The sequence below is a fragment of the Aptenodytes forsteri genome, unplaced genomic scaffold (assembly GCF_000699145.1).
Source record: "Aptenodytes forsteri isolate BGI_AS27 unplaced genomic scaffold, ASM69914v1 Scaffold126, whole genome shotgun sequence".
Taxonomy (NCBI): domain Eukaryota; kingdom Metazoa; phylum Chordata; class Aves; order Sphenisciformes; family Spheniscidae; genus Aptenodytes; species Aptenodytes forsteri.
The window spans coordinates 981,440-994,243 of record NW_008794599.1 but is presented as its reverse complement, the minus strand read 5'-3'; the positions used below and the strand labels follow the sequence as shown (position 1 = coordinate 994,243).

Below are 12,804 nucleotides of genomic sequence, written 5' to 3'. Positions count from 1 at the left end.
AAAATGCATACCAAATGATGGGGGGAAAAACAGCCTCACAGAAGGATAAAGACCATTTACCGCAATGAGAACAGCTCCTAACACACCTAGCCTTTCCCTGCACAGCCGCGCAGCGTGGCAATGCCACCCACCAAGAATTACGCAAGTATTCTTTGCATGTTACCAATTGCTAATATGTCAGGAGTCCAAAGCAGCATGGAGAAATATCAGCTGCTCAAAAGGGCTCCGGGAGCAAGAGGAAACGGGAATGAAATGTGACAGCACAGTGACACCAGAGCCTTCTGATAACTCTATCCTGAAGGAAAACTTCCTGCAAAATGAGTTCTACTGAACAACCCCGTGTTGCTCCAAAACGGTGGCAAACCTAGCGCACCATCCATTGAGCACCGACTGCACACCCGCATCGGAGCTGCTGGAACAGTCTGCCCCGCAACTGCCACAGTGCAGGCTTCTGACAGCACAGCCTTTGAACCTAGCGCGTGCCTCATTCGTCCCGTGCAGACAGGTCTGTCAAACACAGCGCCCTTACCGTAGTTTCTGGATGTTGGACGCAATCCCAGACAGACGATATATTCCATCCACAATGCCATGTTTCTCAATGAATTCAGTGCAGCTCTTGAGGACCTGGGGGACTAAAGAACAAGTGTTGTTGGTTAGTTGAGTGTGTTTAATAAAGTCCTAGTTCAGGCTGTGGTCTCGTCAGCTGCTACAAACTAAGCCCAGCTGGGCTACTGCTTTAGTTCTTCCTTAGAGGAGAAAGCCTGTGAGAAATTTAACTTGAGGAGTTGGTGTGGAAACTGGTCAGAGGTGTTCCTTGCTTTAAAGAAATGCCAGGATACAAATTGGGTTGAAAAAAGTCAATTCTGGTCAAGTAGAGACAGGGCAGGTCCCATCACAACTCCCACAAGAACTGTGGTGTTAAATTCCATTCCAGAAGAGCTATAAAATTGAGTAAATACAATCTCTTTGGCTAAAGACTTCCTTCGTTTTCAAATCTATACAGGATTAACCTATACTGCTTGGTTTAAGCAAATATAAACATTAAGGAGATGCTACTTTCTGCACCAGGGCCAGGAGAGTTGTTACAACTGATAATTTCATCCCCAGTGTCTACCGGAGCGTGACTGGATTTAGATAGCTACACAACATACCGCACGCTCACAGAAATTGCGGACAGACCGGGGTATGACAAAATGGAAAAAATAAGCCCAGAGGATATAATTAGGTGTCAAGTGAACATTCAAGCCGCTTCACCAGCCGATTCCTTCCAGTTGACTTCTCAGCCTCATGCAGCATCCGCTGCTGGAGCTATCTGTCCATCCTCGTAAGCTTAAGGAGGAGCAAACTACTTTTTATTTATAAAAGGGAGATAAAACTGCCCTGAACACAGAAAGAAAGTTAGGATTGAGCTCTTGTGAGCATCAGCAAATCTTCATGGAAAAAACTCTGATCCTTGTGGATTCCTCTGCAAGCCACCTTTTTGCTACAGCTCCTGCGATGATCTAGATTTATTCTTACATTGGATGCCAGGTCTGATCAATTTGCCATGTGACACAGATTCTGAACAGGTCATGTGGCAAATCCCCTTATATCAAGCAGCAAGTGCCATCTGCCAGTCAGTTCTCCTAAGCGCTACTGAACTTAGATGCTCTGTGCTTTCCCCTCCCCAGCCGCTTCACTGCTTTTTTTCCGGCTTGCGACAAACACACAGCTAGAGAAAAGACTCATTTTCAGTGGTTCCCTGGAAGTCAGCAGGTGCATCCTGGGCTAAGGGCACATCTGCTCTGCACTCGAGCACTGGACAGAACAAAACCTGTAAATCCGCGTGGCATGTCAATCTCGCAGGCTCAGCTACAGTAGATTAGGCCCTGGACCTGCGATACTCAAAGATACCAAGAGACAGTCAAAACTGAGTCAGTCAGACTGTAGTATTACGCTACTAGGCATTTACAGCATCTCACCCCGGTTTCCAAAGCAAGGTGCAGACTTTGGGGCAAGCAGAGCCCTTGTACGTTAAGCAACGGCATAGAAAGAGCCTTGGAAACCAAGTGCTGCTTTTGGGGGGGGAAGGAAAACCAGCAGAGGTGATCAGCTCCTGCTCTCCCCTGTGGCTGCAATGGAAATGTCAACTTCCACTAGTGCAGCCAGAAGACATTTGCAGAAGGAAACCTCAGCATCCGCTCTGAAGCTAAAGGTACCTCTCGCAGCCTTGCGAGCTCAGAGTAGCACCACAATTGTTGGCATTAGGAATCAACCAGACACACATTTGGACATCTAAGCCAGGATAAGCAACAGCTTCTCACCGCTGAGTGAACACACATTTGGGGAGCATGTTGGTAAAATGCGCATCGGCCATCCACAACACCGTAAGCGACGTGTCTGAGCACCGAGCAGGCGGAACAGATGGCCCTAATGTTTCAAAAAACGTTTTTGGAGGACAACACTTACCCTTTTACGCAGAAAGACTCAACACCTCTTGAAGAGGAAACTTTTTAAGGCTTTAAGTGGACAGGGAAGGAGTTATATCATACTCGGGCAGTTGCCTAAAGGGCTAAAATATGTTTTGCATTGCACTACAGCGTTAGGAGACAAGCGTCACCCAGGTATAAATCGGTGCAGCAAAGCAGAGATGAGAACAGCACCATCCATTGCAGCGAAGGCAAAGGACAAGGCTTTAGATGCCGACACAGTTAGCGGTGTCTTTTCTTCTGTGAGAAAAGAGAGCACCCTAGATTGCAAGACGCACTAGACTCACGCTCATTTTGGTTTCACTGAGAACCAAGCAAGACCATGCGAGATGCCCGCATGTGCGTCTCTCCCCACCAGCACCCATTACAAAAGGTGAGAGGTCACAAATCTCATCGGTGAACTGAGCGAGGAGGCTGGGCTCAGCACTGCATCAGCGGCACTTCCTTCTGCCAACTGCCCGACTACGAGAGTCGCAAAGGATTGGGTAAAGGAGTTTACCCAAGTTTTCAAGTGTCGTGGCAAGATCTGCTAATGCTTAGCTGCAAAATCCCAAAGACTTTAACGGTCCGTACTGGAATCTCAATAGGGGTCCCCTTGAAATTAGTAGCACCCGTTGAAATAAATAAATAAGCAAACAAATAAATAGCACATTCCCCGCCTGCCTAATTCCTACCAGGGAAGCTGACGCCGTCTGAGAAGGGTGATGCACACACTGCGTGGGGGAGCCTACACAGACAGCTCTCCTGTTTATCTACATACCGTGAACACCGCTAGGACACCCGCCCGCGCTGCCTAACTGAAGGCCCGTGCCACAGGGAGCCGGCTCTGCGTGTCTCCAAGGCCTTACCCTTCTGGGGTTTATCTAGCTGTGTAAACAAGCAGCATGGTAAGAATGGTATTTATGTACCAGTTCAGCTGAGCAGCAACCTGTTGCGACCACGTGAATCAGGTCATGGGAGAACAGAGGGGAAGGTGAGGGATGCAGCACCAACGACACGCTTCCTGAAGTACTTGCTTGTCACGGAAGACCTTGGGCACAGTTAGAATAATTAATACACACTGAAAAAATTCTAGCAGGCTTGTTCTACGCAGTTCCTAATCTGGTTACCAGGACGATCTGTTCTTTAAGCTAAATATATCATGCCAGCACCACAGATATTTTGGGGGAATTCTGCATGGTTGGAGAAGTGACTGAAATTCAAGTAGGGCTATAATTATACTTGAAGGCCCTTTGCTGGAATGGTGAGTTGATTTTTCAACAAAGATGACACCTGACAATTATATGCTTGTTTAACGTCCCTCTCCCCTTTGAATCCCAAGCCCTTTAGCGAAATACACATTTATATATATATGCATATACACACGTATGGAGGGAATAGCGTCTATTACCACCAGAATGGAATGGCAGGATGACAGCACAGGCTAAGACTTAATTTTGCGAATGTGAAGTGTGCCAAGACCACCACCTACAGTGGCTTCTGACATCACTTTGTGACTTTTTCAGGTACCTATCTCTGCCTATTGCATAAATCCCTCCCCTGCTGCAGAGGCGAACTTCTCAGTGTTCGCGTCCTGATTTTGGCTTCTAGATCCCAAACCAGCTACCAGATCTGAATCAGAAAGGCATCTCAGCCGCCTCACAGCGGGAAACTGATGGGAGATTTCTTCTCATAGGATGTAGTAGCATCTACACTAAAATTGTATTACTGTTAGTTAATTACTGTGGTTTCCTGCAGTTGTAACAACCAGCCTTGGTGACGCTGGTTGTATTAACAGCTGTTCTGTTAGCAGCCATAAAGGCCCACCTGGCTCAGCACCCGGTTTCTGACAACCGCCACGAGCAGGCCACTTTGGGAAAGACGCAAGGAGGGAACAAGCACAGGGTAACCCACAGTATATTCCTCCAGCCCCAACAATCCCCTGTGCCCAGAATTGGCGTCTGTGCTTATTAAACCCAGCACACAGCCCTTTCCAGTCCCATGTTCCCAGGCAAGTAACAACAGCGTACTAATACTCACTCTTGGTTTTATTCCTTCTCTGAGCAATACGATCTCCAACCGCTGACTCCAGATAATCTCTCTGCAGTGAAGTCACTGACTCAGCTGCAGCCTGTTAAAACCCACTGGCAAGTGCTACATTTGAACATCGCTCTTCGCGAGAATCTGAGCACCGTACACATCTCCCGTTCCAAAATCAATCGCCTTCCCTCATTCCCTCCCTCCCGTCGCTGTCTCAAATAACAGGTAGTTCCAGGAAACAAAGCGCAAAAGGCTGGAAATGTGGACGCATCAACAAAGGAGACCCTAGCATATTTCATCACCATAGCAGCTAAAGGAATTTTTTCAACTCGTTCCTGAGCATCTCTCAGCTGGTTCGAAAGGTTTATTGCATCTCCTAGGGCTCATTAACTGGTTAATTCTTTGCCATTAAGAGGAAGCCGAAGTTTTATCGTTTTCATTCTGAAGAACATTTTGATTCATCTTGAAATCAGGCACATTTCCTTCCCTATCATCTTGGTTTTATTTTTTCCTTTTTAATGTTTTGTAACGTTCCCTCCCTGGGCTTTGGGAGGCTTGCTTTGTTTTTATTTTTTTTAATTTTCTTAGTACGTTACTGGAATCAGAACTATTTGTTCAGCCTGGGGAACGAGGCCTCCCATCAAGCTCCCCTCTAGCCGCGTTGTTTTCACAGTATTACAGCAATAAGGTGCACTGCCGCACAAGCCCAGGCCTTTTGGCTGGTTAACGGACCATAGCACGCTGAAATGCAGCGGCTCAGCTGAATTCCACACACAGCAAACAAACGCGGAAAGCTAAACCTGCAGCCCAGCAGGAACAAGGAAAATTAAATAAACTGTCCTGAGCGCCACTCTGCACCGCCTAAACAAAGGTAATAACCATGGCCATCACGTACCTGTAGCGATACTTAGGAAGCATAGGAAAAGAACAGAACTGAGTGAAGGAGTATCACAGAAGGTTAAGAGCCGCAAGAGTATAAATTTAAACAAACCATCAGCCACAAGATAAAGTTTAGGAGAAGGCAGCTCACTCTTCTTTGTCCAGGCTGCCTTTAGAAACAGTGAGGAAGGATGGGCACATGCAGAGGGCAGGGCGCCCCGAGAGCACCCGCTACCATACAAAAGGTGCGAACTGCATCGTTGCCCTGTTGAGATTTCGTGGCTAGCTGAGACTCTTGACAAATTCTAGACATCTGAAATTAGCCCAATAAATCCCGTCTCCTTTGCCATATTAACGCACGGTTACGTAAAAAGCTAACAATGAGTATCCTCACCCAAAGAAATACAGTTGCTTTTACCCCAATCATTCTTCCTATTTTTAGCTCAATTTTGCAAAAAACTGTCCAAGTATTTTCTAAAAAAAAAAAAAAAACCTCCAGTAAAAACCTGTAATAATTCAGACCGTAAGTTTTTCTAGGAACCTCATTTCAAACTACTCATTTCTGAAACTCTTCCCTCCACCTTACAGTGAAAGTTACACAGAAGGTGCAAACCAGCATGGGGCAGAGAGGTTAAAGATTTCCCTTTTGTTGTTCTGTATGAGCTCCCTGCCACCCAGCGAGTCGCCTGCATGTGTCCTTTTATAAGCACGCAGACCCCACCACCCCCTGCACGTTCGGGGGGGGAATCAAACTTTAAAAGATTCTCTTCTAAGGACTTTTGTCTCGCTCCTAAATCCGTGTCCTCTCGTTTGAATCACCAGGAGTAAGAGAGAAGTACAAGACCAAACAAACAGCAAACTTCCTTCAAGATGTTCTCTTCCTGATTTCCAAGAAGTGACCCACATTAAAATTATTTATGCCGTTGACGAGTTGAGTAAAGTCCGAGCCAGCTATCACAAGCTGCGCTATTTCCTGGTAACATGCAACGTTTTTATCCGAAGTGTGACTTTTGCACTTGGGAAAGTGCAATAATGGAAGAGGGGGCCGTAAAACACGAGTCGGCTCCAAGGGCAGATACCACGCAGTGCCCGTTTGTGGAATCGGCCTCCGGCACCGGACTCTGCTTTTTAAGACTGGACTTTTTTTTTTATGGCAGCTTACCCAGGAACTGTGTAAAAACAAAGTGCAAAGTTCAAGCCTGAGAAACATAAATCCCACTGTGTTGCATCAAGCTAGGATAACCACGTTTTAAATCCCACTGTGTTGCATCAAGCTAGGAAGGTAGCTAACCACGTTCAAGTCCTGCGATATCAGCAACGTTCTCGATGTTGTGGGTATGCCTATGCTAGGGCATTTTTGCACTTGAGGACTGCAAGCGGCACCTTACTGCGCTTGTATCAAAGGCTGGAGCCTTGGTAACCTCCCAGGCTGTATCCACCTGGAGTTGGCTTTTTTTAATACAAATTATCCACAAATGGAATAAAGATACTACTGATACATTCGTATTTGGACTGTGTGCTAGTTTTTTCTGTTTAGATCAATTACACTTACTTACGTAAGTTGTGAGGGGAAGAAGTATCCACCTCGTTAAGAGCGGAGGCATAAGAGCACAAGCAATTCCTGTACGGACTGCAACATTGCTCATGTTTGTTCCCCCTACAGCTGTAGTGTTTCGAAATGCAAATTAATTTTCAACTCCCCGCTGTCCTCTGGGTCACTCAGGCATAAAGAATTTCTCTTCTCACAGCTGCAGGCAGGGTAAAAAAGAAGGGCAGACAGAAATTGCCTCTCTTAGCTGCAAAAGCTTGTTCTCCCTTTCCGCAACTACTTCCCCCAAACAAGTAACTCTCCACGGGGACCCCATGTACCTCTTTGTAATGCTAACCCCGTACCCAACAATCTTGAGTCCCAGCAATTCAGAGGGCAGATGGTGAAGCAATAACAGTGCCTGTTATGTTTGGAAATTTGCCCAAAATAGCTCAAAACTATTGGCCTTTAAAAGTATCAACTCGTGTTGAACGAGCTTGTGTAGCAGAGAACACATCTGCAGGAAGAGGAATATTCTCTGCTCATCTGCAATTTGGGTCAGCTATTGCACTTTTGGATCCATCTGTTGCGTTACACGGGTTTGTGGGTGCAGAGGCACATACTACCAGCTTGGAAGAAACATTTAGGCACCTAAAACACACAGTCTTTTCACGATGTACACAAGTGAATTCAGCACCGTTCGGTTTCCAAAATGGCTGACACGTTTAGATTTATGAAATTACGCAAACCCAACCAAGGAACAAAATAAATATAGGGGATACGTACAGGTAAGTTCACTTATTTCATACAGACGTGCACAACGCCACTCTGGATCTAGCATGCCAACCTGTGTTAACGCTTGAATAAATACTATTTAATATTTATATCACGCTCTAAATCTTCCAAGTACTTCACAAGTATTAGAAACTTACCCTTGTGGCACCTTGGGGGCAGATACGAACTATTAGTTTGGTTTTACAAGCGTGGCGATGGAAGGGCAGATATCAAGCAAGTTCCCCGAGGCCACGAAAGGTGTGTGAGAGATGGGGTTTGAGCTCGCGAGCGCCCGGCTCCCAGCTCACCGGCCAGGACTTCGACTACAGCTTAGGTCATTGATTGCCCAAGTCCTTTGGAGATGGATTTTGATTAAAAAATTACTATAAATTGTGCAATACTGAAAGGAAACTGGTTCTGGCATGTCTGAGGCTGACAGGTTTTGATATCTCGCCAACCTCCTGAAAAGAGGGACAGCCAAATGAAATAATAGGCAGCAGGACGGCAGGATGAATGGAAGGGTATGGCTAATATTACCTGTGAGCTCAAAGGGGCTGTCAAATCACAACAGCCCCGCTGAATTACTGCCCCAGAACGCAACTTTACAACCCCTTTTGTCCCCCGTTTACACTGCCTGTGCACAGAGCCGTGGCAAACACGGACTCGGGTGCAAGTGAAAGTGCTGACACAGGCCAGCATTTCTTCACTGCATAACATAAAACAAGCAGGAAATGATAAAGGATCATAAGGAACAGAGGCGGTCAGTTTGGGCTCCAACGTGCAAGGCAGATCGGTAAGAGTATGTGTCAAATCCTCCCCTTTACAAATGATTTCTCAGGCACAAAAGTAAATCGCTTGGGGGAACAGAGGCGGTCAGTTTGGGCTCCAACATGCAACCACCTGGAGTTGGCAAATCCTCGTAAGAGTAAATGATTTCTCAGGCACAAAAGTAAATCGCTTGGGGAGGAGAAAAAGTTAAATGTATCTCTATGGCGTGCAGCTTATAAACAACTTTTTAAGTTTCTAGTAGTGGAAGAAATTTACTGATGGAAAACCATGTCCACCCTACCTATAGGCTGCTGTCTCCTGTACTCGTTCATGGGCACTGACAGACCTCTTACAATTTCTTGTTAACTAAATAAAATATTCCGGTGTAGGATTTGCCTTTCACAATGACCAGCCATGTACTATACAATTAGTTTCGGTTTTCTCAATAGGACCATAGCGCACAGAAAAACACTATTGAGGGAGGCAGAACAGGAAGATTTCCGGATTCCTCAATACCTGCATTAGGTAGGCTTGTCAGGAAACACAAGATACAGCCCCTGGTTTGTGAGCTGTAGCCCTGTTCATGAACCCTCCACTTGCCGTGTTTTATTTATGGCTCTCTTTCCCCAGATATCAAGGAGGGCATTACAAAAATTACTGGGTAAGTAAGGATGCATTATTTTTCCTGCTGTGCCAATGGAGAAGTTGGGATCCGCTTCTGGTTTTTGTTTTTTAAAGACCTATATTATGGTAGACAGGGCGAATCACCCTCCGGGTATACCCATCTGCTTGATGGGCTACAAAAGTTAATTGACCTTAGACCTGGCTAACTGCTAGGTGCCTAAGAGTAAAGGAGATGAACCCTACTTTAAAGGACTTGCCCAAAGTCACACAAGAAACGTCTTAGCAGAAAAGAGAATCGCAAACAAATCCTTCAAAACTCAAGATTTATGTCCTGATCAAAAACTCCTTTGAAAGTCCTTTAAAAAGAGAGACAGAAGTACAAGCAGGATGCCAGATCCGAACCTGCTTGCAAGTTTGAAACTTTTTAGTCCACATTCAAACTTGTCAGCTTGGATACTCTGAAAATACCTATTAAAAGTACAAAAATGCCCCAAGGGTCCATTCGCAGGATGAATGCATCTCATGGAAACCTTCAGCCTCATCCACAGCCAACGTTCTCCTCAGCCCATTGTAATGACTGTGGCCAATGTCATCGTTCTGATCTAAGTGTTACGGCTAACACACACGACCTACCTTTTTCGTGCAGCATCTCAATAAACCTTTGTATAAGAACAAGAAGGTATTGCTTCAACAAATCTATTGATGTGGTTGCCAGCATTCAAGTCGTAACAATTCCAAGCATACCTGGGGACCTACGCTCCAGGGCTGCTGTACCGCCACGTAACTAATTGCTGTTTGAACCGTAGCGGGCCCAGGTAAAGCTTGAGGATCTATTTCCGATGGAAGCTCTGCAAATGCCAGAAAGTCTTTCTGAAGCGAAAGTCTTGGAGCAAAGCCATTCCCTATCAAGGACTTCATGAGCAGGGATTTCACCTGGGCCTTCGGAACATAAGTTGGAAGTCCTTGGATTTCAGGGGCTGCCTTGTGTTTACAGTTAAAAGTAGTATTTAAAGAAAGGAAGGGAAAAAAGCAACAACTTTGTAAATATTTATAACTTTCTACTTTTCAGCAAAGTTTGCTTGACTTCTTGTTTGTCTTGTTCATGTTCAATTTCATTCTCCAGCAGTAAGAGAGAGAGAGAGAGTGGAAACTGGTCAAATTTACCCTCTAAGAGTTAAAATATCAAGAAAAAGAGAGAGAGAGAGTGGAAACTGTTACCCTTTACCCTCTAAGAGTTAAAATATCAAGAAAAACTAAAATTATGTAAGACTCGGCTGTCCTTGTTTTCAAACCAAAGCTTCCTTCACAGCTATAAGTATGTAAGACTCGGCTGTCCTGATTTCCAAACCAAGGCTTCCTTCACAGCTGGCAAAGATCCAAAGCCAGCCAGGCAGACTTTTATTATAGTGAAAATTATTAGCTAGTAAAAGGGACTCCTCACATTAATACTAGGAACCAAAGAGATGACATCTAGATTACCAAACTTATGCTTGAGCTAAGGGGAACCAGATTTTTACAGATCTCTGCCAAGATGCTGCCCGAGATCTCATTCCTTGTGTTTCTCTGTTCTGGTAACAGTATTCTCCCTGTACTCAAATCTGCAACGAATTAGCTTCAAAGGCAACTACATCACCCAACTGCAGCCAGGGGATCGCTGGAAGGGAAGGATAACACCAGAGGACCCAGAAGAAGCTGTGATGCCACCAGAAATCCCAAGGTGTCGTTAAGGGGCTTATCGGCAGAAGAGCACAATAACCAGCACAAGAGAATAAAACCATCCCTTGCAAACAGTTGTTGCTAGCGCCCAGGATCAAGATCCCGTATCTGCTATAATTTCATTCTGCACCCAGTTCTGAAAAGTCTCAGCTTTCGTTTTGTTTTTTCTTTAATCCTACCCAACTTGTCCAAAATAACGGCTAATAAATTTGGGGAACTGGGAAGAACAGGAAGGACAGAGAGCAAGAACCAGGTGTGTTAGGAAACTGTGTCTTTCGCAGGCATTTACTTTTTCAGCAAGAAAAGCGATACCTCTTCCTGTTGATTACAGACCACTGGTATTTTCTAATACTTTGAAAAGGAGGTATAGGTCCTTCAGGACAGGAAACTTTTAGATTAAAAATGAGTGCCATTTCTAAATCCATCTTTTCCAAATATGGAAGCTGATGATATATCAATGCAAGAAATGCATAAAGAGGTACAAAAAATACCATTTGCTTTTAGTCTACAAAATCCTCCGTCAACAGAGCTGTGTTGGACGGATTGCCTCCTGAAATGAACACCTGACACCACCGTTTTAGGGTACGCCAGGGTTAGCCTGCACTCCACCCTAATCGCCAAGAGAGAAATGATCATCTTTATCAAGTGCCAGGCAACAGGAACATTTTCAGCACGGAAGAAGAGCCGCCAGTATTTTATACCCCATCCTCTGTAGTCCAAGAAACTCCAGCACATTATTCCCAGCAGCATTTCAACATAAAGTATATTGTAAGGTAATTCCTCATCTGCTGCAGCTCACAACTCATTTATTCCCAGAAGAGCAGTGTGGCTTTTCTCTGGCGCGCTGACCACGCGAGAGACCCGGCTGAGCGGCGGCTAACCGGCCCCGACCGGTCGGTGAGCTCCCGGAGCCAGAGAGAAACGGCACCGCCGCAACGGCAACACCAAGTCTGCGACTGCCTAGCCTCCCCGTCCGCATTGCGGCTCCGTCCGGCCCGCCTCACTCCCTTGCGTAAAGCCGTAACCGTGGCCACACGCTCTGCCAAGAACCTGCCCGGCTTTCCAATCCGCTGGCCTCTCCGTGCAGCCAGGCACAAAGTTTCTGCTAACCGCACTACTGCGGACTCCTACACGTGTCATAAATTCAGAAGCTGTGGAGAGCTCCGTTTCGAAATATTCTGAGGCACGAACGAGGACATGGTACAGATGCTGCAATGCAGCATTTATTTAGCCAGCTCCCACACTAAACAAACACATCCTCTGCAAGCACAATTCTTTCTAATTGGGGTCAAGCTAAATTTAAGTTCTATTCAGTTTCCTTTGGGAGAAAAAAATTATGGGGGAAAAAAGTTGCTCTACCTACAAAGGGAACAAGGCCTCCTCACGAGTTGGGGATTATGCTGAATTTGCTGCATCTCTCAGCTCCATAAAACAAACTAGCACGGCAGGTGTCAACAGCACCAAACCAACTGGGAACATCTCTCAGGGCGATGAAGAAACAGCTACTCCCTGCTAAGCTTGGTCTGCTTCCAAATGACGCTTCATTGGCAGGGGAAGTATTTGAAACCCAGAAGGAGCCAACACATGAATAACGCACTAAAATTAAATGGAGATGGGCCTCTTAGGGCAGGCTCCATTGGGCGACTAGGGCCGACTGGAGAAATATTGTGCAAACCAACATACCCGAAGGGAGCATCACCACAACCTTTGCTAGATTTAGACCCAACAGAGAAGTCAAAAATCCCTCCCAGCAAAACTGGTTTTACTCCTACAGGTCCCAGCCCATAATTCAGTACCGACATGTGACAGAGAAGAGGAACCAAAAGGACAGACCGCTGTTACTTTCTCTGGAAGCAGCACACCTATGTACACGCCAGCCCAGTGACCAGGAGCACCGTGGCTCCTAATTCCCATTTTCCAAGGCAGCTTGGAACACAGATGATTTTGAAAAATAATCCTGTGATGTGCCCATGACTCAGATCCTCATTTAGGAAACCGGACAAGGAAGCTTCCTTCCCCTCACTGCTA

At 45.7% G+C, this 12,804-nt stretch overlaps 1 protein-coding gene across 1 annotated transcript in view; it reads right to left on the bottom strand.

Annotated features, from left to right (window-relative positions):
- The window catches only part of ARHGAP32 (Rho GTPase activating protein 32), a 189,170-nt gene that overhangs the window by 18,141 nt on the left and 158,225 nt on the right, over nt 1-12,804 (bottom strand). The window contains exon 14 of the mRNA XM_019470377.1: nt 530-632. Coding sequence (XP_019325922.1) covers nt 530-632 — 103 coding nt within the window. The remainder of the gene's footprint in view (nt 1-529; nt 633-12,804) is intronic.